The following is a 13813-nucleotide window of genomic DNA, read 5'->3' as shown; positions in this document are numbered from 1 at the left end:
TAAGTTGACTGTGCCTTTAAACAGCTTGGAAAATTCCAGAAAATGATGTCATAGCTTTAGAAGCTTCTGATAGGCTATTTGACATAATTTGAGTCAATTGGAGGTGTGTCTGGATGTATTTCAAGGCCTACCTTCAAACTCAGTACCTCTTTGCTTGACATCATGGGAAATCAAAATAAATCAGCCAAGTCCTCAGAAAAATATTTGTAGACCTCCACAAGTCTGGTTCATCCTTGGGAGCAATTTCCAAACGCCTGAAGGTACCATGTTCATCTGTACAAACAATAGTACGCAAGTATAAACACCATGGGACCACGCAGCCGTCATACCGCTCAGGAAGGAGACGCGTTCTGTCTCCTAGAGATAATCCCAGAACAACAGCAAAGGACCTTGTGAAGATGCTGGAGGAAACAGGGACAAAATTATCTATATCCACAGTAAAATGACTCCTATTTCAACATAACCTGAAAGGCCACTCAGCAAGGAAGAAGCCACTGCTCCAAAACCGACACAAAAAGCCAGACTACAGTTTGCAACTGCACATGGGGACAAAGATGGTACTTTTTGGAGAAATATCCTCTGGTCTGATGAAACAAAAATAGAACTGTTTGACAATTATGACCATTGTTATGTTTAGAGGAAAAAGGGGGAGAGGCTTGCAAGCCGAAGAACACCATTCCAACCGTAAAGCACGGGGGTGGCAGCATCATGTTGTGGGGTTGTTTTGCTGTAGGAGGGACTGGTGCACTTCACAAAATAGATGGCATCATGAGGTAGGAATATTATGTGGATATATTGAAGCAACATCTCAAGACATCAGTCAGGAAGTTAAAGCTTGGTTGCAAATGGGTCTTCCAAATGGACAATGACCCCAAGCATACTTCCAAAGTTGTGGCAAAATGGCTTAAGGACAACAAAGTCAAGGTATTGGAGTGGCCATCAAAAAGCTCTGACCTCAACCTATAGAACATTTGTGGGCAGAACTGAAAAAGCATGTGCGAGCAAGGAGGCCTACAAACCTGACTCAATTACACCAGCTCTATCAGCAGGAATGGGCCAAAATTCACCCAACTTATTGTGGGAAGCTTGTGGAAGGCTTCCAAAACATTTGACCCAAGTTAAACAATTTAAAGGCAATGCTACCAAATACTAATTGAGTGTATGCACACTTCTGACCCACTGGGAATGTGATGAAAGAAATGAAAGAAATAAAAGCTGAAATATATTCTCTTTACTATTATTCTGATATTTCACATTCTTAAAATAAAGTGGTGATCCTAACTGACCTAAGACAGGACATTTTTACTAGGATTAAATGTCAGGAATTCTGAAAAAAATATTTTAAATCTATTTGGCTAAGGGTGTATGTAAACTTCTGACTTCAACTGTATGTGAAGCGTTTCTCTTTAGTCTGTAGCAGCACCAAGAGGCGTTTCTATCCAAAAAGATTTGGCTCATTTTCAAAGGAAGGGACTTTGGTTTCCTATCAACAATATATCTCAAATCAAACCAACCCAACAGTCATACTTGAATAAAAGTAAAGATAGAAAATAACTCGTAAAAGTCTAAAAGTATTTGGTTTAAAATGTATAAAAAGTAAAAGTATAAATCATTTTTTTTAAATCCTTAAATTGAGCAAACCAGATTGCACCATTTTCTTGTTTTATTCATTTACAGATAGCAACAGGCACCCTCCAACATTCAGGCATAATTTACAAACAAAGAATGTGTGTTTAGTGAGTCCGCTAGATCAAGAGGCAGTAGGGATGACCAAGGATGTTTGGTTGATAAGTGTGTGAATTGGACAAATGTCCTGTCCTGCTAAGCATTCAAAATGTAACGAGTACTTTTGGGTGTCAAGGAAAATGTATGGAGTAAAAAGTACAATATTTTCTTAGGAAATGTAGTGAAGTAAAAGTAGTCAAAAATATAAATAGTAAAGTACAAATACCCCAAAGTAGTACATTAAAGTATTTTTACTTAAGTACTTTACACCACTGCTAAATTGTCATCATTGTCCTCGATTAAAATCCAACATGTAAAAGGATCCACTTGCCAGTGTGGTAGACTAGACAGCCAGCCAACCCAAGCCTGAGTGCGAAACAGCCCCAAACCACCCCCCCATCTTTTGTCATGTTAATGCCCCGCTGGCATGGTTTATGAGTACTGGTTGATGTGTGAAGAGCCTGTTGTTAATGGTCGGACCCTGTTGTCACACACAAAGACGGCCTTTAACATTGACCCCAGAAGCCTCCCACCAAGCCCCCCAAAAACTCTTCCTGCTCCATAAGAGAGCCGAGCTCCATCTGAAAGGATTCTTTTGTACTGGGAGGGAAAGGGTCCAAGGCGAGTTCGGGCGTGGGGGTTGGGAAGCGTATTTTCTTTAAGTCCCGTTTTAAAAAAGGTCAGATTTTGTCCAACTTATAGTCCATCCATTACCTGAGGAACTTTGTGAATGCCTTTGAGATTGCTTATCAACCCTAATATATAATACGGTTCATCGGTTTAAATGTCTTAATAAATTAGAATACCAGCGTAGTTGACAAAGAAGTTAATTTATTATACCTGACAAATTGATAAACCTCAATATTGTCCATATGTGGAATCTATTCTGTTTAGGCTATAAGAAAACTCAATGTCTTGTTACTCACATACATTGTGGTGGGGGATACCAAATAATTGTTGACATTTTGAAAAACAACTACTGAACAAAACCACTGCACCAAAAAGCACATTTATATTATCCATTTATAAAAAGTCAACAGATTCCATACAAAACATTGAATTTCCAATAATTGTTATTCATAGCTAGGCATTGAGAAAACATTTGAGTAAGCTACAGTAGTCTATACAATTACTAGTGAGTTATCGAATTACACATAGGAAATGTATCGATTGGTGATATTTTGAACTGAAACATTTTTTTTTGTAAGGAGTAATGAGGCTCAAGTCTAGTTGATGTCCAAGATGTCTTACATCCTAGATTTACAGTCTCTGAATTTTAACGACTCAAGCAATGCAAAAGTGTTGGCAATTTGTATAGCTTTACTATTCATAGGAGACGTCATGATTGTGTGGCAAACTGACAGACTGACTTCCACTCAACTTACAGAAGTAAACAGAATTTGGTTGATGTCTATTGAGCGCAAACATGGGAGAACAACACACTTATTCAAGTACAAAAAGAGGTTGTGTGTCTGTCCTAAAAAAGAAACGTGCCCTGTAAGTTGAGTCACATTTCCCCACACTGAGCTATGAGGATGGGAAGCTTGGGCTTGTTGTTTGGGCCGGTAGGAACGTTCTGTGGGAAAGAAGAGTCCAGATAACGTTCAATATAACATTCTAAAATGGTACAGTCATTTCTACACTACGACATTTGTTGGAGACCAAATTAGGGTTGTGATTCTACTACCAGCAATAGATGTACTGTATACAAATAATTCTGACGTATATTAATCAGATGGTTGTTGCAAACAGCTTGGGACCGGCGACAGATATTCTCATATCTAAACAGTGTGTACTCTGAAGTGTAGAAGGGTTGAGGTTAAACTAAGATCCCCCCCCACAGCCAGATATGTATAGTCAAATCCGACCGACTATACAACAACATATGTCTGCTTTCAAGAAACACAATGGGGAAGTTTCCGGGACACAGATTAAAGAGCGGATTAATGATTCCACATGTTTTTCTGCTGCTCATTATGAAAAATAAGATTTTGGTCTTGGGGATGTGGTACGGTTTGGATGTGTTTAGTTCGCTTTATTGTACCCTGGCAGTTGCTTTTTGTCATTGAGGCACAGTAGCAACAACATAATCACTACCACTTCCTCAAAAACAGTCAGAATTAATCTAAGCTAAATCATGAAGTCTGTAATTTTGACATTTTTGCAGAGGTCTTAGTCACACAATTTCATATCTAGCTAGGTGTTTGGTGCAGTATTTCTCAAGTTAAAAAAATGTGTATAAAAAAAAGTGCACTGCAGACAGTATGGAGTCAGCTGCTGCTAGCTGCGCTCAGGACTGATTTCTGAGAACGTCTACAACTTCATCAGCAGCAAGCTGTTAAACTATCGTAAATAAAGCACAAGCTGCTACCCGCTGTGTATCAGTGCCCAAAAATCACTAGCTAGCAAGCAAAGTTCCATCTCTGTTTGTCAATGAAGCTAGCTAGTAGCTGCCCAAGTTAGCTAAATTAGCTTATCATGCAACGTCTGTGCTTCGGTGCCATTGAGTTTTTATACAACTTTCTCACTATCTATTACTAGAGTATGCGTCTGTCTGGCAGTGTTTCATTGCAGATCATGTTACAAAACAGGTTGCGGCAGGACACAAAATGCTTGCAAATGATTTTAGACTTTTTTTTATATTGACAAGTGGCAGTTGATATAAGTGCACATCGTCTCAATTCTCATTTAGCCCAAAATAGTGGCAGACTGAAGTGCTCACTATGAAACACACCAGGAAGTGGCCACTCCATAAAGGGCTAAGGGCCAAGTGTTCTTTCAACATAACATTGGCAACGTGTTGTCTTATGTAAACAGGTCCAAGTCCAAGGCGCTGTGTAATGGGCAGGTCTGTCTCAGTGTCTGTGGAGGTTCACTGCTATGATTGAATAAAGCGCAATAAATGCAGCTGTTTCTCTGTGCATGAAAATTATCCCTAGGCGTTAAAATCCTATGCTAGTAGGCATGATTGTAATCCAAACAAAAACCTCATGTATCGTGATGACCTCGATTACACAAATCTCTCAAAACTATGTTTTGGAGTATACGGACTCAATAACCAAAATTAACCTACTTACACTTTTTAGTCCATTTTGGTTCTGGAATAACTTTTTCTAACTAATATCAATGCCACATAAGCCATTTTCAGATAAATTAGTGTTTGCGTTCAGTTGCCCTTTAAGCCTAGTCCTGAACTAACAAGCAAACTCAATGGAGAATTCTCTGTAGACCCGGGCTAGGCTTAATCTGTGTCGAGAAAACAGCCCCAATGTTATTTAGATCTACTAAGCGACTAATTCAGATGATAAATTAGCCTTGTTATTCTCTAGCACAGTCAAGGACTCAATAATCCAATACTATGTAATCCAAGGTTAAAACATGGCTCTGAAATCACGTTTCTAAATCTGGATTATCTAAGAACAGTATTCCCTGCTTCTACTTCCATGGAACCCACCGGCCCTTAAAGTTTGATCTTTGTTGAGGATCATCATTATACAGTGAAGGAAAAAAGTATTTGATCCCCTGCTGATTTTGTATGTTTGCCCTCTGACAAAGAAATGATCAGTCTATAATTGTAATCGTAGGTTTATTTGAACAGTGAGAGACAAAATAACAAAAAAATCCAGAAAACCGCATGCTATAAATTGATTTGCATTTTAATGAGGGAAATAAGTATTTGACCCCCTCTCAATCAGAAAGATTTCTAGCTCCCAGGTGTCTTTTATACAGGTAACGAGCTGAGATTAGGAGCACAATCTCAGTTTGTTACCTGTATAAAAGACACCTGTCCACAGAAGTAATCAATCAGATTCCAAACTCTCCACCATGGCCAAGACCAAAGAGCACTCCAAGGATGTCAAGGACAAGATTGTAGACCTACACAAGGCTGGAATGGTCTACAAGACCATCGCCAAGCAGCTTGGTGAGAAGGTGACAACAGTTGGTGCGATTATTCGCAAATGGAACACAAAAGAACTGTCAATCTCCCTCGGCCTGGGGCTCCATGCAAGATCTCACCTAGTGGAGTTGCAAAGATCATGAGAACGGTGAGGAATCAGCCCAGAACTACACCGGAGTATCTGGTCAATGATCAAGGCAGCTGGGACCATAGTCACCAAGAAAAAAATTGGTAACACACTACGCCGTGAAGGACTGAAATCCTGCAGCACCCGCAAAAGTTCCCCCTGCTCAAGAAAACACATATACTTGCCCGTCTGAAGTTTGCCAATGAACATCTGAATGATTCAGAGGATAACTGGGTGAAAGTGTTGTGGTCAGATGAGACCAAAATGGAGCTCTTTGGCATCAACTCAACTCGCCGTGTTTGGAGGAGAAGGAATGCTACCTATGACCCCAAGAACACCATCCCCACCCTCAAACATGGAGATGGAAACATTATGCTTTGGGGGTATTTTTCTGCTAAGGGGACAGGACTTGCCACGAAGTACTAAATCATGTTTTGCAGAGTGGTCAAATACTCATTTCCATCATTAAAATTCAAATCAATTTAGAACATTTTTGACATGCGTTTTCTGGATTTTTTTTTGTTATTCTGTCTCTCACTGTTCAAATAAACCTACCATTAAAATTATAGACTGATCATTAATTACTTTGTCAGTGGGCAACCGTACAAATCAGCAGGGGATCAAATACTCCCCCCCCCCACTGTATATCTTGCCCTGGGCACAAACCCTTATCAAATTAAGAGCTTTTACCTCAATTTTTCTCATGACGAGCAAGCCGTCGACCACTTTCCCTGAAATGTTGAAATACAATATTTCATGAGCCAAATACACATACAACATGTTAAATCTTATCCATTGTAATCCACAATATAGTAATACTAACCGAAGACCACATGCTTTCCATCTAGCCAGTCACATTTCGTACAGGTAATGAAAAACTGACAGCCATTGGTTCCGGGGCCACTGTTTGCCTGCAGAGGACGGATTGGAGGGTTATTACTGGATGCTTCACCTACATCAGTTATAATCTATGTCTATTCATATCAAGGTTTAAATGTCTCCAATGGAACATGTGTGTATGAACAGCAGTGTGTGCGCATACGTGTGAGTTTTTGTCTGAAATTAAAAAAAGGTACCATGGATAGGAGGCCAGGGGCAGAGTGCTTCATTCTAAAGTTTTCATCTGCAAATGGTCCTCTGTAGATGCTGCAGATACCTGTCCCGTCGCCCTACAGGTGCACCACAGGGTCAAGGGAAACAAAGGAGGACAAATTAGATTAGAAGTAGATTGTATTAAATTACCAATACATTAGCATTACAGAGTCCAGAGTCGCAGAGAGCGATAGTCCGCCGAGCCCGCTACATATTTCGCACCGTATTTAATTGACTTATCGAATAGCAGATATGTGCCGGCTTCCAACTCCGTAGCACACTGTTACAGTTGGGTACATGAGAAAGTTAACCTGCACCGCAGTGCAGATAAAGGACATGCTGCAAAAAAAAGTAGTTATAACGGCATAAACTAACAGTTTGGCTGGAATTCTAAAAGAACAAATCAGAAACAACAAAGAGCAGTGAATTGACTTACATTTACAAAGTCCCCGCCTTGGATCATGAAGTCCTTTATCACCCTAGTAGAGGAGGCAATAAAATAAACTTTAAAACTGGCAAGACTGAGGAGCTTTTTATCTAACAATCAAATTCAATTATACAAAAATATTCATATTGTATCTTACCAAATCATAACACGTAAGAATGTGCTTGCGAACAAAAGCATTACCAACACAAAGACACTAAACACCCCATCAAGATATAGGTTTTATGGATTCAATAATTACTTAATATGCATGTTGTTGCTTCTTAGAGACCATGCCTAGCCTATCACAATATCCATTATTGTGATTTGATGTCAGATCAAAAATATATGTAAAGTAACACTTGTCACATCTTCTTCCATCATCCCACTCAAGCATACCTGTGGAAGGTGCAGCCTTTAAATCCGATAGGGACACCATCTTTTCTGTAGAAGAGAGTTTGTACAGATAAATTAACATGGTACTTACTGCCTCCTTTGCTGTATTGATATAAAAGTCAGCAGAGTATACATTTACATTTACATTTAAGTCATTAGGCAGACGCTCTTATCCAGAGCGACTTACAAATTGGTGCTTTCACCTTATGACATCCAGTGGAACAGCCACTTTACAATAGTGCATCTAGGTCTTTTAAGGGGGGGGGTGAGAAGGATTACTTTATCCTATCCTAGGTATTCCTTAAAGAGGTGGGGTTTCAGGTGTCTCCGGAAGGTGGTGATTGACTCCGCTGTCCTGGCGTCGTGAGGGAGTTTGTTCCACCATTGGGGGGCCAGAGCAGCGAACAGTTTTGACTGGGCTGAGCGGGAACTGTACTTCCTCAGTGGTAGGGAGGCGAGCAGGCCAGAGGTGGATGAACGCAGTGCCCTTGTTTGGGTGTAGGGCCTGATCAGAGCCTGGAGGTACTGAGGTGCCGTTCCCCTCACAGCTCCGTAGGCAAGCACCATGGTCTTGTAGCGGAGTATACAGAAAGCCTCTAAAGTTTAAGGAAGGCTAGTTCACCAAAACTGTTTTTAGATTTAGCTCCTTTTACACCTTCAAGTCAGCGCTAGGTGGTTAAAGATAGCGCATTCACATGAAAAGTAATAAACATTAAGTTTCACAAACCAGACATATTACAGTTAACTTGGAAATATACAGTCGCTAGTGAAAGTCTACGCAGCCCTTGCTGCCTTAAAATGAAAATAAATGCAATTTTTTCTTACGCCACATTTTCAAATTGAAAGAAAAATTATAGAAAATGTTGGGAAATTATATAAAACTCAAATATCTTAACTGGGTACGTCTTCACACCATAGAGTTAATACTAGGTGGAATCTAACTTATTTTATTTAACCTTTATTTAACTAGGCAAGTCAGTTAAAGAACAAATTCTTATTTACAATGACGGCCTACCAGTCATTGTAATAGCTGCCAAAGGTGCTTCCACCAACTTTGCATAACTCTGAGGACAACATTTTACCATTTTATTTGTTAAAATTGGTCAAACAGCACATTTGGTTGGGAATCATTGGACCTCAATATTCTCAGATTTCAAGCTAATTTAAATAAGAACAGACTCGACCACTTAGGAACACTCAACACCTCTTGGAAAGCCATTCTGGTGTCTTTGTCATTAAAATGTGTTAATTGTCCTTCTGAAAAACAAAACTCTCAGGAACCAGGTTTCAATCCAACCATTTCATGTGGATGAATTACCTGTAGCATAAAAAAAGTCACGGCTGGGCTGATGGAAACAGGAAATGTTGGTACATATTCATAAATATTGACCGAAAATGTGTTCATTCGACATGGAGGGAACGGAATTCATTACGCAAGAAATGGCAGTGGAAACACCTTTCTGCTGAAATATTAATATAATAACCATCATATTGAAGTAAACTTGAAGTCACGTGATGATATGTTGTGTGGTGCATGCAGTTTATTAGGCTACAGATTAAATAAATTATCACAGGGTGGTGAGTGTCTTGGTGACATGATGATCGATGCTTGGCTGCTGTTTGACAACAAAAAAAATCTAATTAATAATATTCTCATGTAGGCTAGCCCACCCACATTGCATCTGTGAGCTGTTGGCTAGAGCGTATGTGCCAAGACCAGAGTGGGCACATTTGCCATTTAACGCAACAGATTTTGTGACAAAACTAGAGAGTAGAGTTGAAAATGCCCTGGGAAAATATTGAACTTTACATTTTCATTCAGTACATGAAAACCTAAGCAAAAAAGTACCTTTTATGTGCACTACGTCATCACGCACAGTTTTTTATCCACAACAAGTCACTTTGTTGTAAACACCACTGGTGGGAAAACGTGCATATTTTCCTTTATGCAGATGTTTTAATATTTGCAGGAAAATCTGTCACCAATTGGATGGAAACCAAGCTAGGGTTAGGTTTTCAGAAGAATGAGGGGGATTTTCTCTAACATTTTGATCATCACAAACTCCCCTGTCCCTGCCGGTGACAAGCATACCCATGACATGATGCTGCCTCCACAATACTTGAAAATAGAGGGTTTCACCCTGTAGTGTGTAGTATTTGACCCAAGCCTGAAGTTTTCAATTCAGGCCAAAACATTAATTTCTTTGCCGTGTTGTCTTGCAGTATCACTTAACAGCCTTGTTGCAAAAACAATGGATGATTTGGAGTGGATCTTTTGTAACACAGGAGTGGATTTTTTTATTTTCACTTTGCCATACTGGCCAGTAATGTGGCGTAAATGCAATGTTGTTGATCATCTGTATTTTCAAGTATTGTGGTGGCAGCATCACGTTATGGGTATTCTTGTCACCGGCAGGGACTGGGGAGTTTGTCAGGATCAAAAGAAATATGAAAGGAGCAAAGTCCTGTTAAAAAGTAAGAGAAAACTCTGTCTCAGTCTTCTGAATACATAAACTTAGCAAAAAAAGAAACATCCCCTTTTTCAGGACCGTCTTTCAAAGATAATTCATAATAATCAAAATACCTTCACAGATCTTCATTGTAAAAGGGTTCAACACTCTTTCCCATGCTTGCTTAATGACAAGTAAACAATTAATGAACATGCACCTGTGGAACGGTCGTTAAGACACTAACCGCTTACAGACGGTAGGCAACTGACTCTGAAAAACACCAAAAGAAAGATGCCCAGTGTCCCTGCTCATCTGCGTGAATGTGCCTTAGGCATGCTGCATGGAGGCATGAGGACTGCAGATGTGGCCAGGGCAATAAATTGCAATGTCAGCACTGTGAGACGCCTACGACAGCGCTACAGGGAGACAGGACGGACAGCTGATCGTCCTCGCAGTGGCAGACCACATATAACACCTGCACAGGATCGGTACATCCGAACATCACAATTGCGGGACAGGTACAGGACGGCAACAACAACTGCCCGAGTTACACCAGGAACGCACAATCCCTCCGTCACGCACAATCCCTCCGTCAGTGCTCAGACTGTCTGCAATAGGCTGAGAGAGGCTGGACCGTGGGATTGTAGGCCTGTTGTAAGGCAGGTCCTCACCAGACATCACCGGCAACGTCGCCTATGGGCACAAATCCACTTTCACTGGACCAGAGAGGACTGGCAAAAAGTGCTCTTCACTGACGAGTCAAGGTTTTGTCTCAGCAGGGGTGGTCGGATTCGTGTTTATCGTTGAAGGAATGAGCATTACACCGAGGCCTGTACTCTGGAGCGGGATCGATTTGGATGTGGAGGGTCCGTCATGGTCTGGGGCAGTGTGTCACAGCATCATCGGACTGAGCTCGTTGTCATTGCAGGAAAACTCAACACTGTGCGTTACTGGGAAGACATCCTCCTCCCTCATGTGGTACCCTTCCTGCAGGCTCATCCTGACATGACCCTCCAGCATGACAATGCCACCAGCCATACTGCTTGTTCTGTGTGTGATTTCCTGCAAGACAGGAATGTCAGTGTTCTGCCATGGCCAGCGAAGAGCCCGGATCTCAATCCCATTGAGCACGTCTGGGACCTGTTGGATCGGAGGGTGAGGGCTAGGGCCATTCCCCTCAGAAAGACTTGCAGGTGCCTTGGTGGAGGAGTGGAGTAACATCTCACAGCAAGAACTGGCAAATCTTGTGCAATCCATGAGGAAAAGACTGTTACTTTGATTTTGATCTCCCCCCCCTCTTGTTCAGGGACACATTATTAAATTTCTGTTAGTCACATGTCTGTGGAACTTGTTCAGTTTATGTCTCAGTTGCTGAATCTTATGTTCATACAAATATTTACACATGTTAAGTTTGCTGAAAATAAATGCAGTTGACAGTGAGAGGACGTTTCTTTTTTTACTGAGTTTATATTGTTATTTTTCAGTGGGACAATTACACACATTTTTATGCCAAAGACACACCAAAATAGCTTTCCAATAGGCGTTGAGTGTTACTAAATGGTCCATTTAAATCTGCTTGAAAATCAGAGACTTACTCCCAACCAAATTTACTGAGCTTTTGCAAAGGGTTGGTAGAATCTTATTCAAAATTATTCACAGCTGTAAAGGCTGACAAATGAGATTATACCAAGTATTGACTCTGGGGTGTGATGACCTAATTAATAATAAATAACAAAGATGTCTTGATTATGAAACATTTCTATTATTTGTCTTTCACTTTGAAAATGTGTAGTACTTTTTGATATAATTTTAAGGCAGCAAAATGTGAAGACTGTGAAAGGGGTGTGTAGACTCACTAGGTACTGTACATGCAAATCCTGGTCGAAGGATTCACTTTTACCTTATAGCAGGGGTACACAACTACTATGTACTATTCGAGAACACACTAATTTCCTAGGTGGAAAAAGTGTGAATGGATATTCTCATTTAACAGCATAGTAACAAACCCCACCTTGCAGCCCCATACTGTTCAAATTTCTCTTGTTGGCATAGAATTTTAGCCATTTAAAATCTTATTTCTAAACATTTTGCCATGTCTTATGTGTCTTCATATGATGCCCGAGTGACTCAACAAAATAAAATTGAGTGCCCCCTGGTGGTCGAGGGCCCAAGGCACATAATCTGGCCATGCTAACTAGTGTACAAGATTTAGATAGATAAATTAGGCTAACCTACCTAGCTAACATGGGCTACTTGATCATTCCCCCCCCTCAAAATATTGTTGGGACCCGTGGTGGTCCCTATTGACCCCATTCTGGGTCCAGATCCGGACAGCGGTCCGTCCGCCTGTTGAGAATGGCTGCCTTGGAGTAATATCACCATATAGGTTTTTCTTTAGGCTCACTTGTCAGATAGGGGTATATGTGTGACAGTGTCAAAACAGATTACATTTTCAACCATGTTTGAGTTTCAAAATAGATTGATTTTGCAAAACATTAAGAACAACTTCCTAATATTGAGTTGCACCCCCTCTTTTGCCATCAGAACAGCCTCAATTTGTCGGGCATGGACTCTACAAGGTGTCGAAAGTGTTCCACAGGGATGCTGGTCTATGATAACTCCAATGCTTCCCACAATTGTGTCAAGTTTGCTGGATCTCCTTTGGGTGGTGGACCATTCTTGATACAAAACGGGAAACTGTTGAGCGTAAAAAAAAACAGCAGCGTTGCAGTTCTTGGCACACTCAAACCGGTGTGTCTGGCACCTACTACCGTACCCCGTTCAAAGGCACTGAAATCTTTTGTCTTGCCCATTCACCCTATGAATGGCACACATACACACTCCGTGTCTCAAATTGTCTCCAGGCTTAAAAATCCTTCTTTAGCCAGTCTCCTCCCCTTCATCTACACACTGATTGAAGAGGATTTAACAGGTGACATCAATAACGGATCATAGCTTTCACCTGAAATTACGTGGCCAGTCTGTGTCATGGAAAGCTGTACTGTACACTCAGTGTTTATCTAGAATAAAGTACTCGTCCTTTCCATTTTTATTATTTAAAATCACAGTAATATTTACTGATGTAAAATAGACAAGGGGTTTACCTTTTAGCTAATAGAGTTTGACTAATGACAATGACAAATTATTTTTGCAGTTTTTCCCCAAGAATGCCTGAATATATCTTGTACAGTCATCATAAAGACTCATTGTTTGTCTCCATAGTTGGAATGTTAGAGTTGCTGTCTGTGGGATTGTTTCTCTTCCCTCAGAAAATCACTATGCAAACTGCAATTAAAAACAGCAATTAACACAAATGGTTGAATGCCTAAAGAACAAGTCGAAAGGAAAAGAGAGAGGGGTTGTGGTCTGATTCCCTACCATTCTCCTATTAGGGTGCACAGGTTTCGTATTTTGCAGAGTTGACACATCTCAAAGGAACTGGCCCGACTACTGTCTTTTAATTTGTGCTCAACAGCCTAAACAATAAGTGAAAAGGGACATTTACCACAATTAAAACACCTGTACTGAGGGAAAAAAAACACTCTATACACCTATTCCACTAAGTGGACACCATGGCCAGTGAACAGGCAACAGGTACATTTTTAAAAATCAAATACCGCACTCTCTTCAAGGGTGAACTATGCTAGTTATAGCTAGTTAGGTGTCAGGAAGATAATGGGAAGGGTTCTACAGCTCCAGTA

General features: G+C 40.5%; 1 protein-coding gene across 3 annotated transcripts in view; it reads right to left on the bottom strand.

Moving 5' to 3' along the window:
• Positions 1 to 2730: 2730 nt before the first annotated feature.
• ppih (peptidylprolyl isomerase H (cyclophilin H)) overlaps positions 2731 to 13813 on the bottom strand; it is a 35741-nt gene continuing 24658 nt past the window's right edge. For all 3 annotated transcript variants that reach the window (XM_029664232.2, XM_065020659.1, XM_029664233.2), the window contains exons 4-9: positions 7666 to 7710; positions 7279 to 7321; positions 6827 to 6919; positions 6574 to 6661; positions 6441 to 6481; positions 2731 to 3301 (exon numbers count right to left, since the gene is read on the bottom strand). In XM_029664232.2, coding sequence (XP_029520092.1) covers positions 3233 to 3301; positions 6441 to 6481; positions 6574 to 6661; positions 6827 to 6919; positions 7279 to 7321; positions 7666 to 7710 — 379 coding nt within the window. In that variant the 3' untranslated portion in view covers positions 2731 to 3232. The remainder of the gene's footprint in view (positions 3302 to 6440; positions 6482 to 6573; positions 6662 to 6826; positions 6920 to 7278; positions 7322 to 7665; positions 7711 to 13813) is intronic.

This window comes from Oncorhynchus nerka, linkage group LG7 (assembly GCF_034236695.1).
Source record: "Oncorhynchus nerka isolate Pitt River linkage group LG7, Oner_Uvic_2.0, whole genome shotgun sequence".
NCBI lineage: Eukaryota > Metazoa > Chordata > Actinopteri > Salmoniformes > Salmonidae > Oncorhynchus > Oncorhynchus nerka.
This window is presented reverse-complemented; position numbering and strand designations above follow the sequence as displayed.